Source organism: Cyprinus carpio, chromosome B10 (assembly GCF_018340385.1).
Source record: "Cyprinus carpio isolate SPL01 chromosome B10, ASM1834038v1, whole genome shotgun sequence".
NCBI lineage: Eukaryota > Metazoa > Chordata > Actinopteri > Cypriniformes > Cyprinidae > Cyprinus > Cyprinus carpio.
In genome coordinates this window covers 10,412,245-10,427,803 of record NC_056606.1, presented here as the reverse complement: position 1 = coordinate 10,427,803, position 15,559 = coordinate 10,412,245, and the positions used below count along the sequence as shown (strand labels likewise).

Sequence of the window (15,559 nt, the reverse complement as noted above, 5' to 3'; positions counted from 1 at the left end):
AAATACTATTTTACAAACTGATTGGGATGCATTTTGACTCACGTCTCAGTTTGGTAAGTCCATGAATCAGTGACTTCAGTGTTATCAGAAAGCCAGGATGAGGCTATACTGCCATCTGTTGGTTGTAGAGTACTATTACCGCCCAAAGTAGTTTTAGTCAGAGACAATTTAGTGTACGTCACCAAACGAAACGAATTAGGGGACTTTGACAAAAGCTGGATTGCTGTGGGGGAACAAAAAACAAACAATCAAACAAACAAAAAACCTTGCGACAACAACAACAGAAAGGTTTATTTACACGCAATCCAACACAAAATGATTAAGAGTAAACTAATTAGTTGCCGTAGCCTATAGTTAGTTAAGCAATTAAAAAAACACACAGGTGAAACACTGTAAGTTTATGCAGAAGCAAAAGCGAAAATAAACAAGAGGGCGTAATTCATCTATATACAGTGACTCGCAAGTCATTTCCTCATTAACCAGAAAAATCACGATGGACGAATATTATCCCATCATTGTAGAAGGAAACTGGCAGGCTAAAAATGTTAAAAGTGTGAAAAATAAACTTCAGATTTACTTTCAGAGTAAGAAATCTCAAGGAGGAGACTGCTTCGTGCAATATAATGACGGGAGCAACTCTGCTACGATTCTGTTCAAATCATCGGACAGTAAGTTATTAACATGTTAACAAAATAACATTATTTTGGTTTATTAAAATCTAATATACATGTTGAGATATTGCCATGCGGTTTTGTCAAAACTACTAAAATATCACTATATGAAGAATTTATTTGCAAAAACAGATAACTCTTTTTCAAATGTTCACAAATCATATTTTTTTATTACGTTATAATGTTTTTATTGTGTTTGTAAGCTGTATTGTTTAGTTATTTTTACTTAATCAAATTATAAATAAATAAAATATTAATAACTGCAGTTTGATTGAGATTAATTGGAATCCACAATGAAGAAACACGATTTTTGAAAATGGTTAAAAACGAGAGAGAGAGAAACAGAAACCTCACTTTGAAAAATCATGAAACATGCAAAAAAGAAAATTAAAATAATAAAAATAAAAATAAAAGTGTGTGTGTGTGTGTGTGTGTGTGTGTGTGTGTGTGTGTGTGTGTGTGTGTGTTGGGAGTGAAAAGTTGTGTGGTGTATCTGACTAAATCTGATTGTTTTTATTTCAGTCCGAGATGGCGTGCTCTCCCAGGCAGAACACATTATTACTATTGGCAATCAGCAAATCAAGTTGAAAGTGTACAAACCCAGCACTGGACAAAAGGTGAGTATAGTAAGACTTGTTATGAAATGCACAATTATAGCTCTATAATCTCTGTAGATTGCGTCAAGTCAGTATGGTCTATCATAAAAATCTGGATTTTATTTTATGGTACATTCTCATTAAATAAATAAATAAAAAAAATAATAATAAAAAAATGTGTCACTGGGGTGGTACATATTCAAAAGATAGACCTTTGTACCTAAATGGTTCATATTAGTACCTCAGGTGTACATACCTAAAACATACCAAAGTGTATCTAAAGGTACCACCCCAGTGACAGCTTTTCTACTGTCTTTGTTTGTTTTGTTTTGTTTTTTCTTAAGAGTGTGCAGCCTTAAACTTGTTTCTCTAGAAAGATGGTTATTTTGTTGAAAAGGAGAGAACAAAGAACTAACTCTACATGTATGGTAGCATTCCCCATTTATGTGCTCATAAATGCTTTACATTTATGTTTTTTTTTAGACAGAGCAGGCATTTGGAAATCAGGAACCAAGTAAGTAAATCCTGTGAACTTTGGTCTATGGCTGCTAACATGCATGTGATCTTTTATTGGTTGCGTTATTTTACTGTTATTGCTGATGTTCTGACTTACACATTCCTTTTCAGTGGTGAAGATATCACTTCGATAGTTACTAAATAATCCTGTATTATTTTATTGCTTGTAGAGAGACTTAACTGTTTAAGTTTACATAAGAAAATTATTTGTTGTGATGCATCTGATATTTGTGTTCAAGGCCGAGATGGCATGCTCTCCCGGGCTAAAAATGATATTAACACTACCAGTCACCAAATCGAGTCCAAAATGTGCAAACCCAGTGATGCGGAGAAACAGGCAGACAGCACTGGACAAAGAGTGAGTGGAGTAAATACAAATTTAGGACCAACAAATTGCATCAAGTCACTGCTATATATGAATAGTATGGCCTATAAGAACATTAATTATTCAAACATTATGTTTTTATGGTTGAGATGTAGATGCATTTTAGAATTTCTGTAGGAAGATGGCTAGCAGTGTTTTCAATTTAAGTAATTACCAATGCTTTGCATTTGTGTGGTTTCAGACGGAGCAGGCATGTGGATATCAGGAACCAAGTAAGTAAATCATCTGGAAGTATATGCACATAATCTTTTTTATTGGTTAGGTTATCTTTCTATTGTCTTATCTTATTATTTATAATTATCTTATCTTACTAATTCTGATACAATTTACTAAACACATCAAAAAGCAACATAAACATAAAAAAAAATCAAAATCAAATATCATTTACCATGTACTGGGTAAGTTAACTGTAGGTGGATTTAAACATGTCACTTTTAATTTTCTTGAAGATGTCCTGCAGACTGAGTTGGATGTGAAAAAACCTCAAGAGTCAAGTGCTGTGGTCCTTGAGAACCTTCCAGATGATTTTAACCAAGATGTTTTGACTCTTTTGGTGGAGAACATCGGCAGTCTTTCTGGAAATGACTTTAGTATGGAATTAATACCAGAATTAAGAAAAGCTGTTGTGACCTTTAAAAATCCCAGTGGTAAGTTGTTCTACTCCTATAAAAATATATTTACATTTGTTATTTACATAATAGCATTTACATTTTCACATAATAATAATAATAATAATAATAATAATAATAATAGTTGTTGTTGTTGTTGCTATTATTATTATTATAAAACCATTATTGTTATCCTTTTACTTTAAAAAAATCATTAATTGCAATTTCAGATTTTTACATTTTAAATGTTTCTTGAGGATAGATTACTTGCAGAATGCAGAAACATAAGTAAACACCCACTGCTGTGATTGGCTAACTTCATTGCACAATACCCATTGATTTTATTAGCACCACTCAAACAATAATGGTCTTGATAACATTAAACACTGGTCTGATGTTTATTACAAACACACTGTAAGATTACAAATAATTATACCTACTTTCTTCACGTTTATGGACAAAATTCCTGGCACTAAAGTATATTTCATAAAATATATATATATATATGTGTGTGTTTGTGTTTGTGTGTGTGTGTGTGTGTGTGTGTGTGTGTAAATATTAAGAACATTTTGATTTTCCATTTCATGACCCCTTTAAATGTGTGTATATGCATAAAAGGTGTCATCATTTATTATATATTTTCCCCAGAAAAAAATAAAAATAAAACACCTTATTCATGATTTTAGTTTTCACTAAAAACCTAATCTTGATTTAGCTTTATATTTGCCACTTTTTGGACTAGAGATGCAGTTCTTAGATCTGGAACTCTGGAAGTTAGAACATGTTTCAAAAGTAATTTTTCTTTTAAACCGGTTCTTATTAGTGCACCTCATTATCAAATTGGACTGCATCATTTCAAACAATTTGTGTCCTCTTGTCAGCACTGATCCACAATTGTGCTCTTTTTCTCTATAAATTAGTACTAGTATCAGTGACCATCACAATAATGTTAATAATGTAGTTTAAAAAAAAAATATTTTGTCCTCAGAGTCTTTCTAGTAACTCTTCTCTCTCAGTCACACACCTGGCTGAAAGGCTCATTATGCAGCTCATTATGCAGGCCTTTGTCTTCTCATGTTTGAATTACAGCATTATGCATGATAGTTGACGCCTTCTCGCATATACCTTTCCTACACAAAAAGTGTCTTAAAAAATGTAAATCAATATATTGTTTTCTGTTAGCGAGTAATAAAGATGATTTTCACATTATTTTGAAGAAAAAACTCTAGGCTTCAAAATCTGTTCTCAAAAGTCTTGTGAACAAATGTTCTCTAGGTGTTTTATTGTCTTATTTCAGTGACTTCAAAATTTTAGTTTTTCACTAACCACGCATAAACGTTGCTTTCTCAAAAACACAATCATGTACATACATGCTGCTCACATATTATTGTAGCCCAGTTTGTGCTGATTACAGTGTTGTTAGACTTTAGCCATTTATATGTATATAAGCAACTGAAAAAAACACAAATATCAGGGCATGTCAAAACTTCTCTAGGCCCCCAAAACACCCTCAGGCCCCAGAGGGTTAAACGTGACATATCATGAAAATCTGACTTTTTCGTGTTTAAGTGGTATAATTGGGTCACCGGTTAATTTACCAACTCAGAAAACGTGAAAAAGAACAACCCAGTAACTTTGTTTTGGAAAGCGTTTCTCTGCAAGCTTGTGAAAAAATGAGCTGCTCAGATTGCGCTGTAATGTAGAAGGGGATCTTATTATAATATTACCGCCACTTAATCTGCAAGTTTCCACCCACAACGCCGCCATTGTATTTTTGCAATCGACAACGGTGTACCAGTTCTCATGCCATGGCTAAAGTTTGAGCAAAGCATGCTAACTGATCTGTCTTTGGCTGCACTGATGAGCACAGTACACTGTTTAGAGTCCCAGCTTCAGAGGAGACGAGAGCATTGGATTTATTGATTTATTTACTGTATATTATGCTACTGCCACACAGATCTAATATAAACATGCAATTTATTTCCCACCTGTCACCTTCACAGACATAACTGGCTATTTTTTGTAACTCATGAGTGTTTTTAACATAAAATTATGTGTATTTGACAGTTTAAACACAAAAAGACATGAAAGAGAACTTAGTTTAGTACTCACATGCCATGTGACAGACGCTTTCTGTGTACGTGCTTCGGATGTGTGCGCTCAGAGAACCGTATATCTAAAGTTTGAACTGATATGGCTTTAAAACGCACGATATCATCACGATATACATGATAATCAAAACCAAACAGATGTTTTTTGGTAGAATATCAGTGGTCAGTGTTGCCAGGTTTGTGGTTTCCTGCACAATTGGGCTATTTTAAAAATGCAGTCGCGTGAAAATTACAGAGCTGCAGGTAGCATTTTCTTTTTCGGGCTATTTTTATAAGGTACCCCGGCCCCCTAAAGTTTATCTATAGACAAATCAAAATGAAAATAGATCCTTTTACTAATGTGTATTATGCAGAGATGGATGTAAAATCACAAATTAGGTGTATTTCACCCACAGGAGATGTTAAGGCTTTCACACAGCACAAACACAAGCATGTCGCTCGTAAGTCTACATGTTTTGTGCGTCTCTGTTCAAATGAGTAGCGTAGTTCCATCTAGGCTACTACGCAAACTCAAAAACACGTGAAGCTTGGTGATTTCAGCGTCTGCATCTCACTAAATGAGGACATGAACACATGAAGTTAATTTCTATAGCCTCTACAAGACTCACTTGAGAGCTCTTCGCCGTTTCATTTGAAAAATGGTGGCCAGTTGGAATGAGCTAAACCTCACTCCCCTAACCTCAAGAGGAGCAGTAGCTACTGACACTAGAGGCTGCAATCTTTAGTGTCCTCATTGGTGCGCCTGCCTCCCATGCTGGAAATGCCATTTCGAATCCTGCTCAGACTGGACGGAATAGAACCAGAGGGGTTACACCCACGTGAGGCAATATAGGGATAGGCCTACTGTGACAGTCAAGGGCCATTAGTTCTTAAGTAAATTTGGATTTTTACAGCAAATCCAGTTATTTCAATAGGAATCCATGTGATCGGGAATTCCACATGAGGTCGATAGATTTCTCTAAACAGATTTCCCACTGGGTTTAAGTTGGTCACATGGAATCACTAATTCCAACAGAAAGTTGTTTGGTTTGAAAGTGACTTATGTGTGAGCTGTGCATTGCTAAACTATCGGCAATAGGCAATGGATGTTTGTTTGCCCACTAAATCACTTTGGTTGGTCTAGTTCTTGGTTTGGTGTCTGGATTCTGGTGCTATTGTCAAGTGGTCATGTGGAATTTAGGAGGTGAGATGCTGTGAAATTAAATACAAATGGCTTGAAATTTCAAAGGATAACAATTGAACGTCTATGAAACATCAGCCAATAAAGCATTTTTTTTTTTAAACAATGGCACTTAATTTTTCTTAACAAAAATTTTATTGCAACCATATAGACTATGATTGAATGAAAGTGCATGTTTTTCAATTGGAGAAAACTTACAGAGTGTAGACTTTTGGTGAAAATGAGTCCCAATCAGGCCCTGCTTAACCCTTCCCCCCACTTTTCTTATTGTTAGTTAATATGCCCCATCTGCTTTCACTTGTTACTTTCCTAAGTTCTTTCCCTATCTATTCTCCCTGTGTGCTTTGTCTTATGCCAACTTGTTATGTCGTTTTGCCTTGTGTAGGTATTGTGTCATACTCAGGCTACCTTTCCCTTTGTGTATCATACCTCAGTTTTTTTGCCATAAGGCCTTGACTGTTTTCTCCCAAGTGATAGTTTGTTTGTGTTTTGTTTTGAGCTTTAAATAAAGTCCATATACTACTCTGCACCTGAGTCCTTGCCTTGCCTTCAGGACACAGATTGTTTCAATTGGAAACTGGAGCTTCTAACAGCAGCAATGCAATGACTTTACTAATTGGCTCTTTTGTTTAGGAGGCGGGACTTATTCCACTTAACTCATTATTCCACATGTTGCAGTTTCTCCCATTCATAATAATATGAGTGAACCATCTTGGTATATACAGTCTGAGTCTGTATTTTCACCTACAGGGATGATAGCATGAAGTATTGATGTCATTATGTGGTGGCATAAAAGACCTGATTAATTTTTTTTAATTGATTCATTGAAACCAACTGCACAAAAGCACGGTTTTGAGAATAAGAATCAAGCTGCCCATCACTGTTATTATATGACAGTTTTAATACTGTACTGGTACATACAGTTGCTCACATTTGCTTTTATCACTTGATTAAATGTGTGTGGCACATTCTGTAAAATATTGCTTCTTACAGCTGCAGGAAAGTTCCTTGAGGACAGCAGGACACATGAAAAGTTCAAGAAGAATAATCTGAGGGCCTGTGCACTGGAGAGAAGCACATGTGTGCGGGTGGAGGAACTTCCAGCTGAGGCTACCAAGATGCTGCTGGAACTCTATTTTGAGAAATGGGGCGGTCCAGTAGAGGAAGTTATCACAATTCCATCAGAGCAAGCAGCTATGATTATCTTTAAAGAGGAAGAAGGTAAATACACATACAATTGCTGGTAGTCTTTGCTTTACAGTTACATATTTAGTGATAACACTTATTTACCTCATATTGTCAACATCAGTGCATTTATTTATTCTTTTTCAGCCAAAGAGAGAGTTTTAAAGCTAGAGAATAATATATGTGATGTTCCAGTCAAGATATATCCCTACTTTAAATCACTGGATACAATCTTGTATGGTGGAAACAGGCCAAATTTGAAGCTGCCTGAACCCATTACAGTCAGTGTACATCCTGCCATCAGGGAGTTCATCGTCAAGAAAAGGCAGATTTCCTCTATTAAAGACCAGATGAGCTCACACTTCTGCCACATAAACATGGACAAACCAGAAGTTTTGCTCAGACCTGATCCAGCATTACTGAAACAGAAAGGAGTTACCAGAAGACACATTGATGGCTGGAGTAAGAATGCCATTGATGCCTTCAAGAAAATCATCTCAAACTACACAACATCTGAGTGGCCCGTGTCACACGCCTTGTGGTCAAAAGTGGAGAGTGATATTAAGAAAATAGTGCAAGATCAGGTTTTCGTAGATACGGATGCCTCTAAAGGGGTGCTGACACTGGCAGGAATGACCCATGAGATAATTGGACTGAAACCCATAATAGAGAAATTTTTAGAGAGAGCAACAAATCAACTGGAGAGAGAGAAGAACAGTGTGACAGAGTCCATGGAAATTTCTCCTGCCTTATACTCTCTTCTTGAACAAGATGGCCTGACAAGTGCTGTTTCTCCACACCTGCGCATTGACTACAACAAAAAGATGAACAGACTTATTTTATCAGGGCTTCATACAGAAACTCTTGTCTTCAAGAATTGGGTCCTTGAGAAGAAAATAAATATGAAGCAGAAGCCCTTACAGATTAACCGTTCAATCCTGGAGTTCTTGAGATCAGTGGATTGTGATGAAATGTCCAGGGATCTCTTCATATCTCATGGAATAACTGCTGTCTACACAATCGAAAATGGAGATGTTGTTGTGATTGGAAGCACAGAAAGAGCACTTAATGAGGCAGAGAACAGAGTGAAAACAGTTCTCACAACCAAAGACCTCACTGTAGAAGATCAGGGTGTCCTTCAAATGCCAGCATGGCTGGATCTCAAAAAACAATTGCACGAATCATTTAATACTTCCAAAAAAACATCTGTGTCAATACACATTTCACAGAGAGACAAAGTAATAGTGACTGGATTTAGAGACCCTGTGTTGGAAGTCAGTGAGAACTTAGGACGTTTTATGGAGGAACACGCTAGAATTGAAGAAACCATTCGTGTCAAATCACACGCAGCATTTGAATTAATAAAAGACAGAAAATCACAAGACTGGCAGCATTTAATTAAGTCTGATAAGATTAAAGTGAATTTTGATTCAAAGAGACCCTGGATTAAACTGTCTGGAGAGCGTACATTTGTCCAGCCAGCTATGACTCTGTTTAAAAGGCTGTCAGATGCTCTCTACACAGACACAATGATCATTAAAAAGGCAGGAGCAAAGAAGTACTTCATGGAGCAGGGTAAAATGATTATCTCAATGCTGTTGAAGGAAAAAAGTTTTGTGGTGGTTCTTCAGGAAGATGATATGCTGGATGCAGAGGAAGATGAATTTACTGAAGGTAGTTTAAAAGATATTGGCCAGGTCTCTTGTGAGGTTCAAGTGCCAGGTGGAGTAACTGTTACTGTCAGGAAGGCAGACATTTGCAAGATCAATGTTGATGCTGTGGTCAATGCTGCTAATGAAGATCTGAAGCACACTGGTGGTGTAGCTTTAGCACTTCTCCAAGCTGCTGGACCAAGTCTGCAGCAAATCTGTGACCAACTCACAAAATCAAATGGGCCGCTGAAGCCTGGAGATGCCTTCATCACTGATGCTGGTCATCTTCCCTGTAAATATGTGGTGCATGCTGTTGGACCTCGTTTTAGTGATTCAGACAGACGTACCACTGAGCAACGCCTGAGACGTGCTGTGAGGGAAAGTCTAAACCAGGCGTCAAGCAGAAACTGCTCCTCCATTGCAATCCCAGTTATTAGTTCAGGGATATTTGGTTGTCCTCTTGATCTTTGCACTGAAACAATCGCCAAGGAGGTGCGTGATTACATTGATGATCATAACCACAGAGGCTCCAATAGCACATTAACTGAAATTCACTTGGTTGACAATAATGACAACACTGTGAATGCCATGACTCAAGCTGTCAGAAAAGAGTTTGCTGCTTATAACCCCAAAATGACTTTCCCTCATCAAACCAAACCTCATGGGTATAGTAACAGTGGACAAGGGTATCGTGGAAATGGTCGTGGTCGTGGAAACTATGGCCAAAGAAACCAAGAGTTTGAAGACCCCAAAAATCGTGGTAATCGAGACTTTGAAGGACAAGCACACTGGAGAAGAGAAACCTCAAGCTATGGTGGCAGATCAGGTAACTCTGAAGGGTTAACTGTTCTTGAGAGAAAAACTACACAAGAGGGATTAAAAATCATTCTGAGCAAAGGGAACATCCAGGATGCAAGTGTAAGTGAATTGTTAATTAAAAAATCTGACAGAAAGATCAACCATAGCAACCATTTACTTCTTAACGACTTCTATTTAATATTCATATTTTTAATTAGGCTTTTCCCCCACTTGTTTCCATGTGACAATCCATAAAATTCTTAAAAGGAAAAAAGTTTAAGTTATATTAAAAAAATTAATAATAAAAAAGTTAAAACCAAAACAGTCACTTTGGTCAGTCACACTCTGTGTACCACAGACTTTTCTACAGAAACCCCACCCTGCAAGCTACACCTCTGCTTAATACATTGTGCTTCTCAAGTAAATTTTACTATTTTCTTTTGTCTCCTTTGTTTCTCCTACAGGCTGATGTCATTGTAAACACTATGTCGGAGGACTTGGACCTCAGTAAAGGTGCCGTCTCCAACGCACTCCTCCAGACTGCTGGTCATCAGCTCCAGGCAGAAATCACCAGAGCTGCTCGCTCAAAGAATGTAAATTATGGTGAAATGCTCATTACAGATGGTTATAAACTGAAATGTCAAAAAGTCTTCCATGTAGTTTGCCCATTTTGGAAGCAAGGCTCAGAACATAAGGTGAGAATAACAATTTTGTGACCTGCTTTTTGTTTTAAGGCTTAAATGATATTGCACGTGTGTGATATGTAGGCTTCACAATAGATCAGGGGTTTTTAAACCTGTCCTAGAGGACCCTCATCACTGCACATTTTGTATGTCTCCCTCATCTAACACACCTGGTTCCATTTATCAGCTCATTTGTAGAGTCTGCAAGACCTAAATTGGGTGTGTCTGGTAAGGAGGACATACAAAATGTGCAGTGCTGAGGGTTCTCCAGGGCAGATTTGAAAACCCTTGATTTAGATGGTACTGTCTTTAAAGCAGGGATTTCCAACCCTGCTCCTGGAAAGCTGCTGTCCTGCGAATTTCAGCTCCAACACCAGTTAAACACAACTAAACCAGCTAATCAAGGGGTTCAGGGTTATTTGATAATTACAGACAGGTGTGTTGAAGAAGGGTTGGAACTGAAGTCTGCAGGATGGTGGCCCTCCATGAGCAGGGATAGCGATCATGCTAAAATACGGAGTCCCACACATGGCATGTAGAAAAAAAAAATAGGCTAAATCGCTTGCACGATTTACTATTTTGTTCTCTGAATTTATAAATTGTGCACATGGTTTATAAATCGAGAGAACGAATTAGTAAATTGTGCGCACAAATTAGCAAATCAAGGGAACAATTTGGTAAATCGAAGGAATGAATTAGCAAATCAAGGGAACGAAATAGTAATCATGTGCACGTTTTAGTACATCGAGGGAACGAATTAGTAAATTGTACGCATGATTTATTTATATTTTCTTGCATGTTATGTGTGGGGCTCCGTACTTTAAAGATTAAAATAGATATATTTATTTACATTTTAAGGTACTTGCTCAGATCATTAGAAATTGCCTGAAAAATGCAGAAAACTGGAGAATGGCTTCAGTCGTCTTCCCAGCTATTGGGACTGGGAATCTTGGCTTTCCTAAAGATCTGGTGGCCAGAATCATGCTGACAGAAGTTCAGGAATTTAACTCTACAAACCTTCGAGAGGTAACCGTGATTGTGCACCCTTCTGACAAGGAGAGTGTAGAGGTGCGTGTCAAAATTAGATTCAAGAACCATAAAATCACAGTCAAGTTTTCCCATCTCATACAATGACCAAGTCAAGATATGTACTTTTATTGTTTGAACTATAAACTATTTTAATAATGTAACATAGTTGCACATGTTTTCTTGTCTATTTCGGTGCTTTATCTATTAGTGCTTCACCAGTGTCTTTAGACATGGGATTCAGGGTCCCACCACAAAAGAAGCACATCAACATGTCAAGATTAAAAAAAACATTTCTGGAAAGTCAGCTAAGACCTCTGGTAACACTTTCTTATCTGATGTCCATCACGCTTATTTTTTGAATATATTTTGCTAAAATATTTATTCTAATAACAAATATATCCAAATGTCACAGATATATTTAGGATACTGACAATAATATTTTTCCCCTTACATCTTTATGTTTTTCTTTAGGGGTCGTTGGCAAAGTCTCCTCTCCCTCTTTTGGGGTGCACACTATGCAGCTGGGTCAAGTGACTCTGGAGGTTTCTTCAGGAGACATAACTAAAGAAAAAACTGATGCCATTGTCAACTGCTCAAATCAGACATTTTCACTGAAAGCAGGTTAATCCAACTATACACAAACTATATGTCTTACCTGTTTCAATGAATCATTTATAATTTATTTCACATTTAAAGAGAATTATAATATGACAGTTGATTTTTACTTTGTAATCCAGGAGTATCCAAGGCCATTTTAGATGCTGCTGGAGTACAAGTGGAAAAAGAATGTTCACAGATTGGTTTGTATTCTTTCAAATGTGCAATTTTCTTCTTGTTGATGTACATTACCTTTCTGAAGAGATCTAATGAACTTTAGGTGCTATTGGTAAATATGCACCCCCTCCACCCCAATAGTGCGATCATCAAATACACAGCAAACCGAGATTGTGACCTCAGCCGGGCAGCTTCCATGTGGAAACATCATCCATGTTATTGGACGCAATAGTCCATCTGAAATTAAGGATGTTGTTTTGTCTGTTTTGGAGTTATGTGAGTCACGGCAGATTACTTCTGTTGCCTTCCCAGCTCTTGGCACTGGTGAGACACTATGTGTGATCTTATTTTTTACATAATTGCAGTGAGTTTTGTTTATTTACTTATTGTATATTTATTTATTTATTTATTTATTTTAAACTGACATTGTGTGAGTTATTCACTTCCTTATCCTTTTCCTTTTTGGTCTTTAACCCGTTAGGTCAGGGTGGTGCAAATCCAGCTGATGTTGCAGATGCAATGGTTGATGCAGTTGTTGACTTTGTAAAGAAAAAGAAACCGGTGCATGTAGGGCTTGTGAAGTTTCTTATATTCCAGACGAACATGGTGGCAGACTTCCACCAAAGCATAATCAGAAGATCTGCTGAGAAGGTAGAGGAGGATAAAGGTCTGCTTACCAAAATTAAAGGTCAGTAATAAATTCTAAAAATCCAATCCATTCTTTGAAAAAAAAAAAAAATAATAATAAAAAAAAAAAAACCGTAATTCCCTTTTTTTTAATTATTAATATTATTATAATGAATATTTTTAGAATGAAAATTAAAAATTTATTTTTTTTATCAAGACTTTTTTTGGAGGGGAAGTTCAGAATCTCCCGCAAATGAAGAGTTTGTGATTGTGGTTGAAAAAATTGAGCCAGCTGTGTTTCAACTCTGTGGGGAGACACCAAAGGACCTGAGTGAAGCCAAGGACATGATCAGCAGTTTGATATTACGGGAGCATGTGACCATCCCAATCCATGATCCAGCCATTGCTCATTTCACCAGAGAGGATGGAGAAATGCTGAACGCCATGCAGAGAGAGCTCACAGTCAGTGTCCGGCTTGAGAAGAAAGGCCAAGACTCTGTCATCACACTGGAGGGTCTGACAAGAGATGTTCACACTGCAGAAAATCGTATTCGAAACATGATCAGAAAGGTGGAAAGGAATGAAAACCGAAGAAGTGAGGCATATTTCATTAGCAGTGTGATTCAATGGCAATATCAGGAAAATGGACGGAGTGTCAAAAACTTTGATATATTGACCAATTATGACTTGGAACAGGCCTATCGGAAGAGACAGCCTTCAGTGAAAATCAAAATTAACAATGATGAATATGAGGCTGATTTAGTTCGCAAAGAGGCCACAAGAAGAGGAAAAAGTATTGAACTGAATAGAGTAGATCTGCAAGGTGAGATTATTTTATCATTTAAATAACATTGTACAAGGATTAGTTGTTCACGTTTTTCTTTTTATCAATAGCTGCAGCTGCAGCTCAAAGCCCTTTGCCTTCACACTGGGAGGACATGACAGGACAGCCAATTGTTCTTGTGAAACTCACAGTGGGCTCAAAGGAATTTGCAAAAGTAGAGAAAGAGTTCCGGAGAACCAATCTAACCAATAACATAATTGAAGTAAGACTAGACTAATGAGAAACCTCCTATTTATTAGATTCTGGTGTTGCATCTTAGTGCTGGTGTAAATGTAATGGCTAAACAATTTATTTATTTATTTATTATTATTTTTTTTTGCTTTTAGATTGAAAGAGTTCAAAATGGTGCACTTTGGAAAAGCTACATGATCAAAAAGGAGGAACTGGAAGATAAAAACAAGCACAAAAACAATGAAAAGCTTCTCTTTCATGGAACTGGCCCTGATAAGACAGATCAGATCAACAATCATGGCTTCAATCGCAGCTTCGCTGGCATGAATGGTATCAGTCAAATTCAGCATAAACTTTTTCACTTGCATCCATTTGTATTTTAAATCAGCTGACTATTGCTCTTGTTCTGTTTTTAGGAGCCATGTATGGGAATGGTTCATATTTTGCTGTGGACCCAAGTTACTCAGCCCAAGGCTACTCTAAACCTGATATCAACGGACACAAACGCATGTACCTTGTCAGGGTGCTTGTTGGTGATTTCACTCAAGGAAAACAAGGCCTTCCTGCTCCCCCTGCGAAGAGCTCAAATAATGCTGATCTCTATAACAGTGTGACTGACAACATGACCAATCCAACCATGTTTGTGATCTTCAATGATGTACAGGCTTACCCAGAATACCTAATCACCTTCCAGTAATATCAGTTTCCGTCAGCTAGTGTTTTTTTTTTTTTTTCTCAGATTTACATTAATTTGGTGAAACTGAACATAATTTTAGTTAGGTTTAGGTTATTTTAGTCAGACACAGGGATGAAGTAGTGTGGTAAAATTTCATTTATTTTAATGAATTGTGGCATATATCTGAATTAATTTGAGAGAAAGACTGAGGGAGAGACAGAGAGAGAATGTGCATGTGTGAATTACCTGTGTCTACGCAGCTTCTCTGTTAGTAGAGAGAGTTTAATACTTCAAAAACAGTGATAATCCTTTGAATGCTGAGAAATATAATGTATTTCATCAATTAAAATTGCCCAAATATGCCCATTAATAACAGAAAACTGACAAAACAGTAATGTAATCCTGGGAATCCTTAGACTGTCCAATTTCAGCTTTAGTTGGTTTCCTGACATTTGATGTAGTTGTTTAATCTCACAGTTCCCTTTTAATCTCTAACTACTCTTATCAGCAGTTGTTTGTTTTCATATATTGAAGTATTGCCTAACTGGGAAAAGTTTGTGTTCAGCATGTGGGGATTAAATGAGGGCATTGAAATTAGATATACTGTACCATTACATAAAATAAATATGACAAGGACTTCACTATTATTATTTACTACATCCTTTAAACATTGTAGAACAAATCTGATTTTCTATGGCTGTTTTTTTATATATATTTCTGTGAAATGCACTTCAAGTTTAATGTAAAATAAACAATCATTTTAAAATAAGGTTTAAAGATAAAATAACAATAAAAAAATGCTTGTCACATGACTGATTCATAACCACAAATGTGACCTTGGACCACAAACCAGTCATAAGGGTATTTGTTTTTTTATTTTATTTTTTTTAATTGAGATTTATACATCACATGAAAACTGAATAAAGTTTCCCATTGATGTATGGTTTGTTAGGACAATATTTGGCTGAGATACAACTATTTTAAAATCTGGAATCTGATGGTGCAAAAAAAAAAAATAAAAATGGAGAAAGTTGCCTTTAAAGTTTTCCAAAT

The 15,559-nt window shown here is 36.6% G+C and overlaps 1 protein-coding gene across 2 annotated transcripts; it reads left to right on the top strand.

Moving 5' to 3' along the window:
* The first annotated feature begins 445 nt into the window (after positions 1-445).
* Positions 446-15,149, top strand: LOC109047175 (protein mono-ADP-ribosyltransferase PARP14-like). 2 transcript variants are annotated; one of them, XM_042732460.1, is made up of 19 exons: positions 446-668; positions 1,194-1,288; positions 1,751-1,781; positions 2,023-2,141; positions 2,350-2,380; positions 2,618-2,815; positions 7,061-7,288; positions 7,400-9,822; positions 10,167-10,397; positions 11,244-11,453; positions 11,623-11,710; positions 11,886-12,035; positions 12,152-12,214; positions 12,330-12,512; positions 12,670-12,876; positions 13,033-13,638; positions 13,710-13,861; positions 13,986-14,160; positions 14,247-15,149. In XM_042732460.1, the coding sequence occupies exons 1-19, from the start codon at positions 494-496 to the stop codon at positions 14,525-14,527; spliced, it is 5,646 nt and encodes a 1,881-aa protein (XP_042588394.1). In that variant the 5' UTR covers positions 446-493; the 3' UTR covers positions 14,528-15,149. The 2 variants fall into 2 exon arrangements, with proteins under 2 accessions (XP_042588394.1, XP_042588393.1); XM_042732459.1 differs by having other exon boundaries at positions 447-668; positions 11,623-11,731.
* Positions 15,150-15,559: the final 410 nt, after the last annotated feature.

Bases quoted from the DNA above. Each gene is read 5' to 3' on its own strand.
- LOC109047175 (XM_042732459.1), top strand. From the start codon at position 494: ATGGACGAATATTATCCCATCATTGTAGAAGGAAACTGGCAGGCTAAA. The intron at 2,142-2,349 runs GTGAGTGGAGTA...GTGTGGTTTCAG, and splicing joins CAGACAGCACTGGACAAAGA to ACGGAGCAGGCATGTGGATA. The intron at 2,816-7,060 runs GTAAGTTGTTCT...TGCTTCTTACAG, and splicing joins GACCTTTAAAAATCCCAGTG to CTGCAGGAAAGTTCCTTGAG.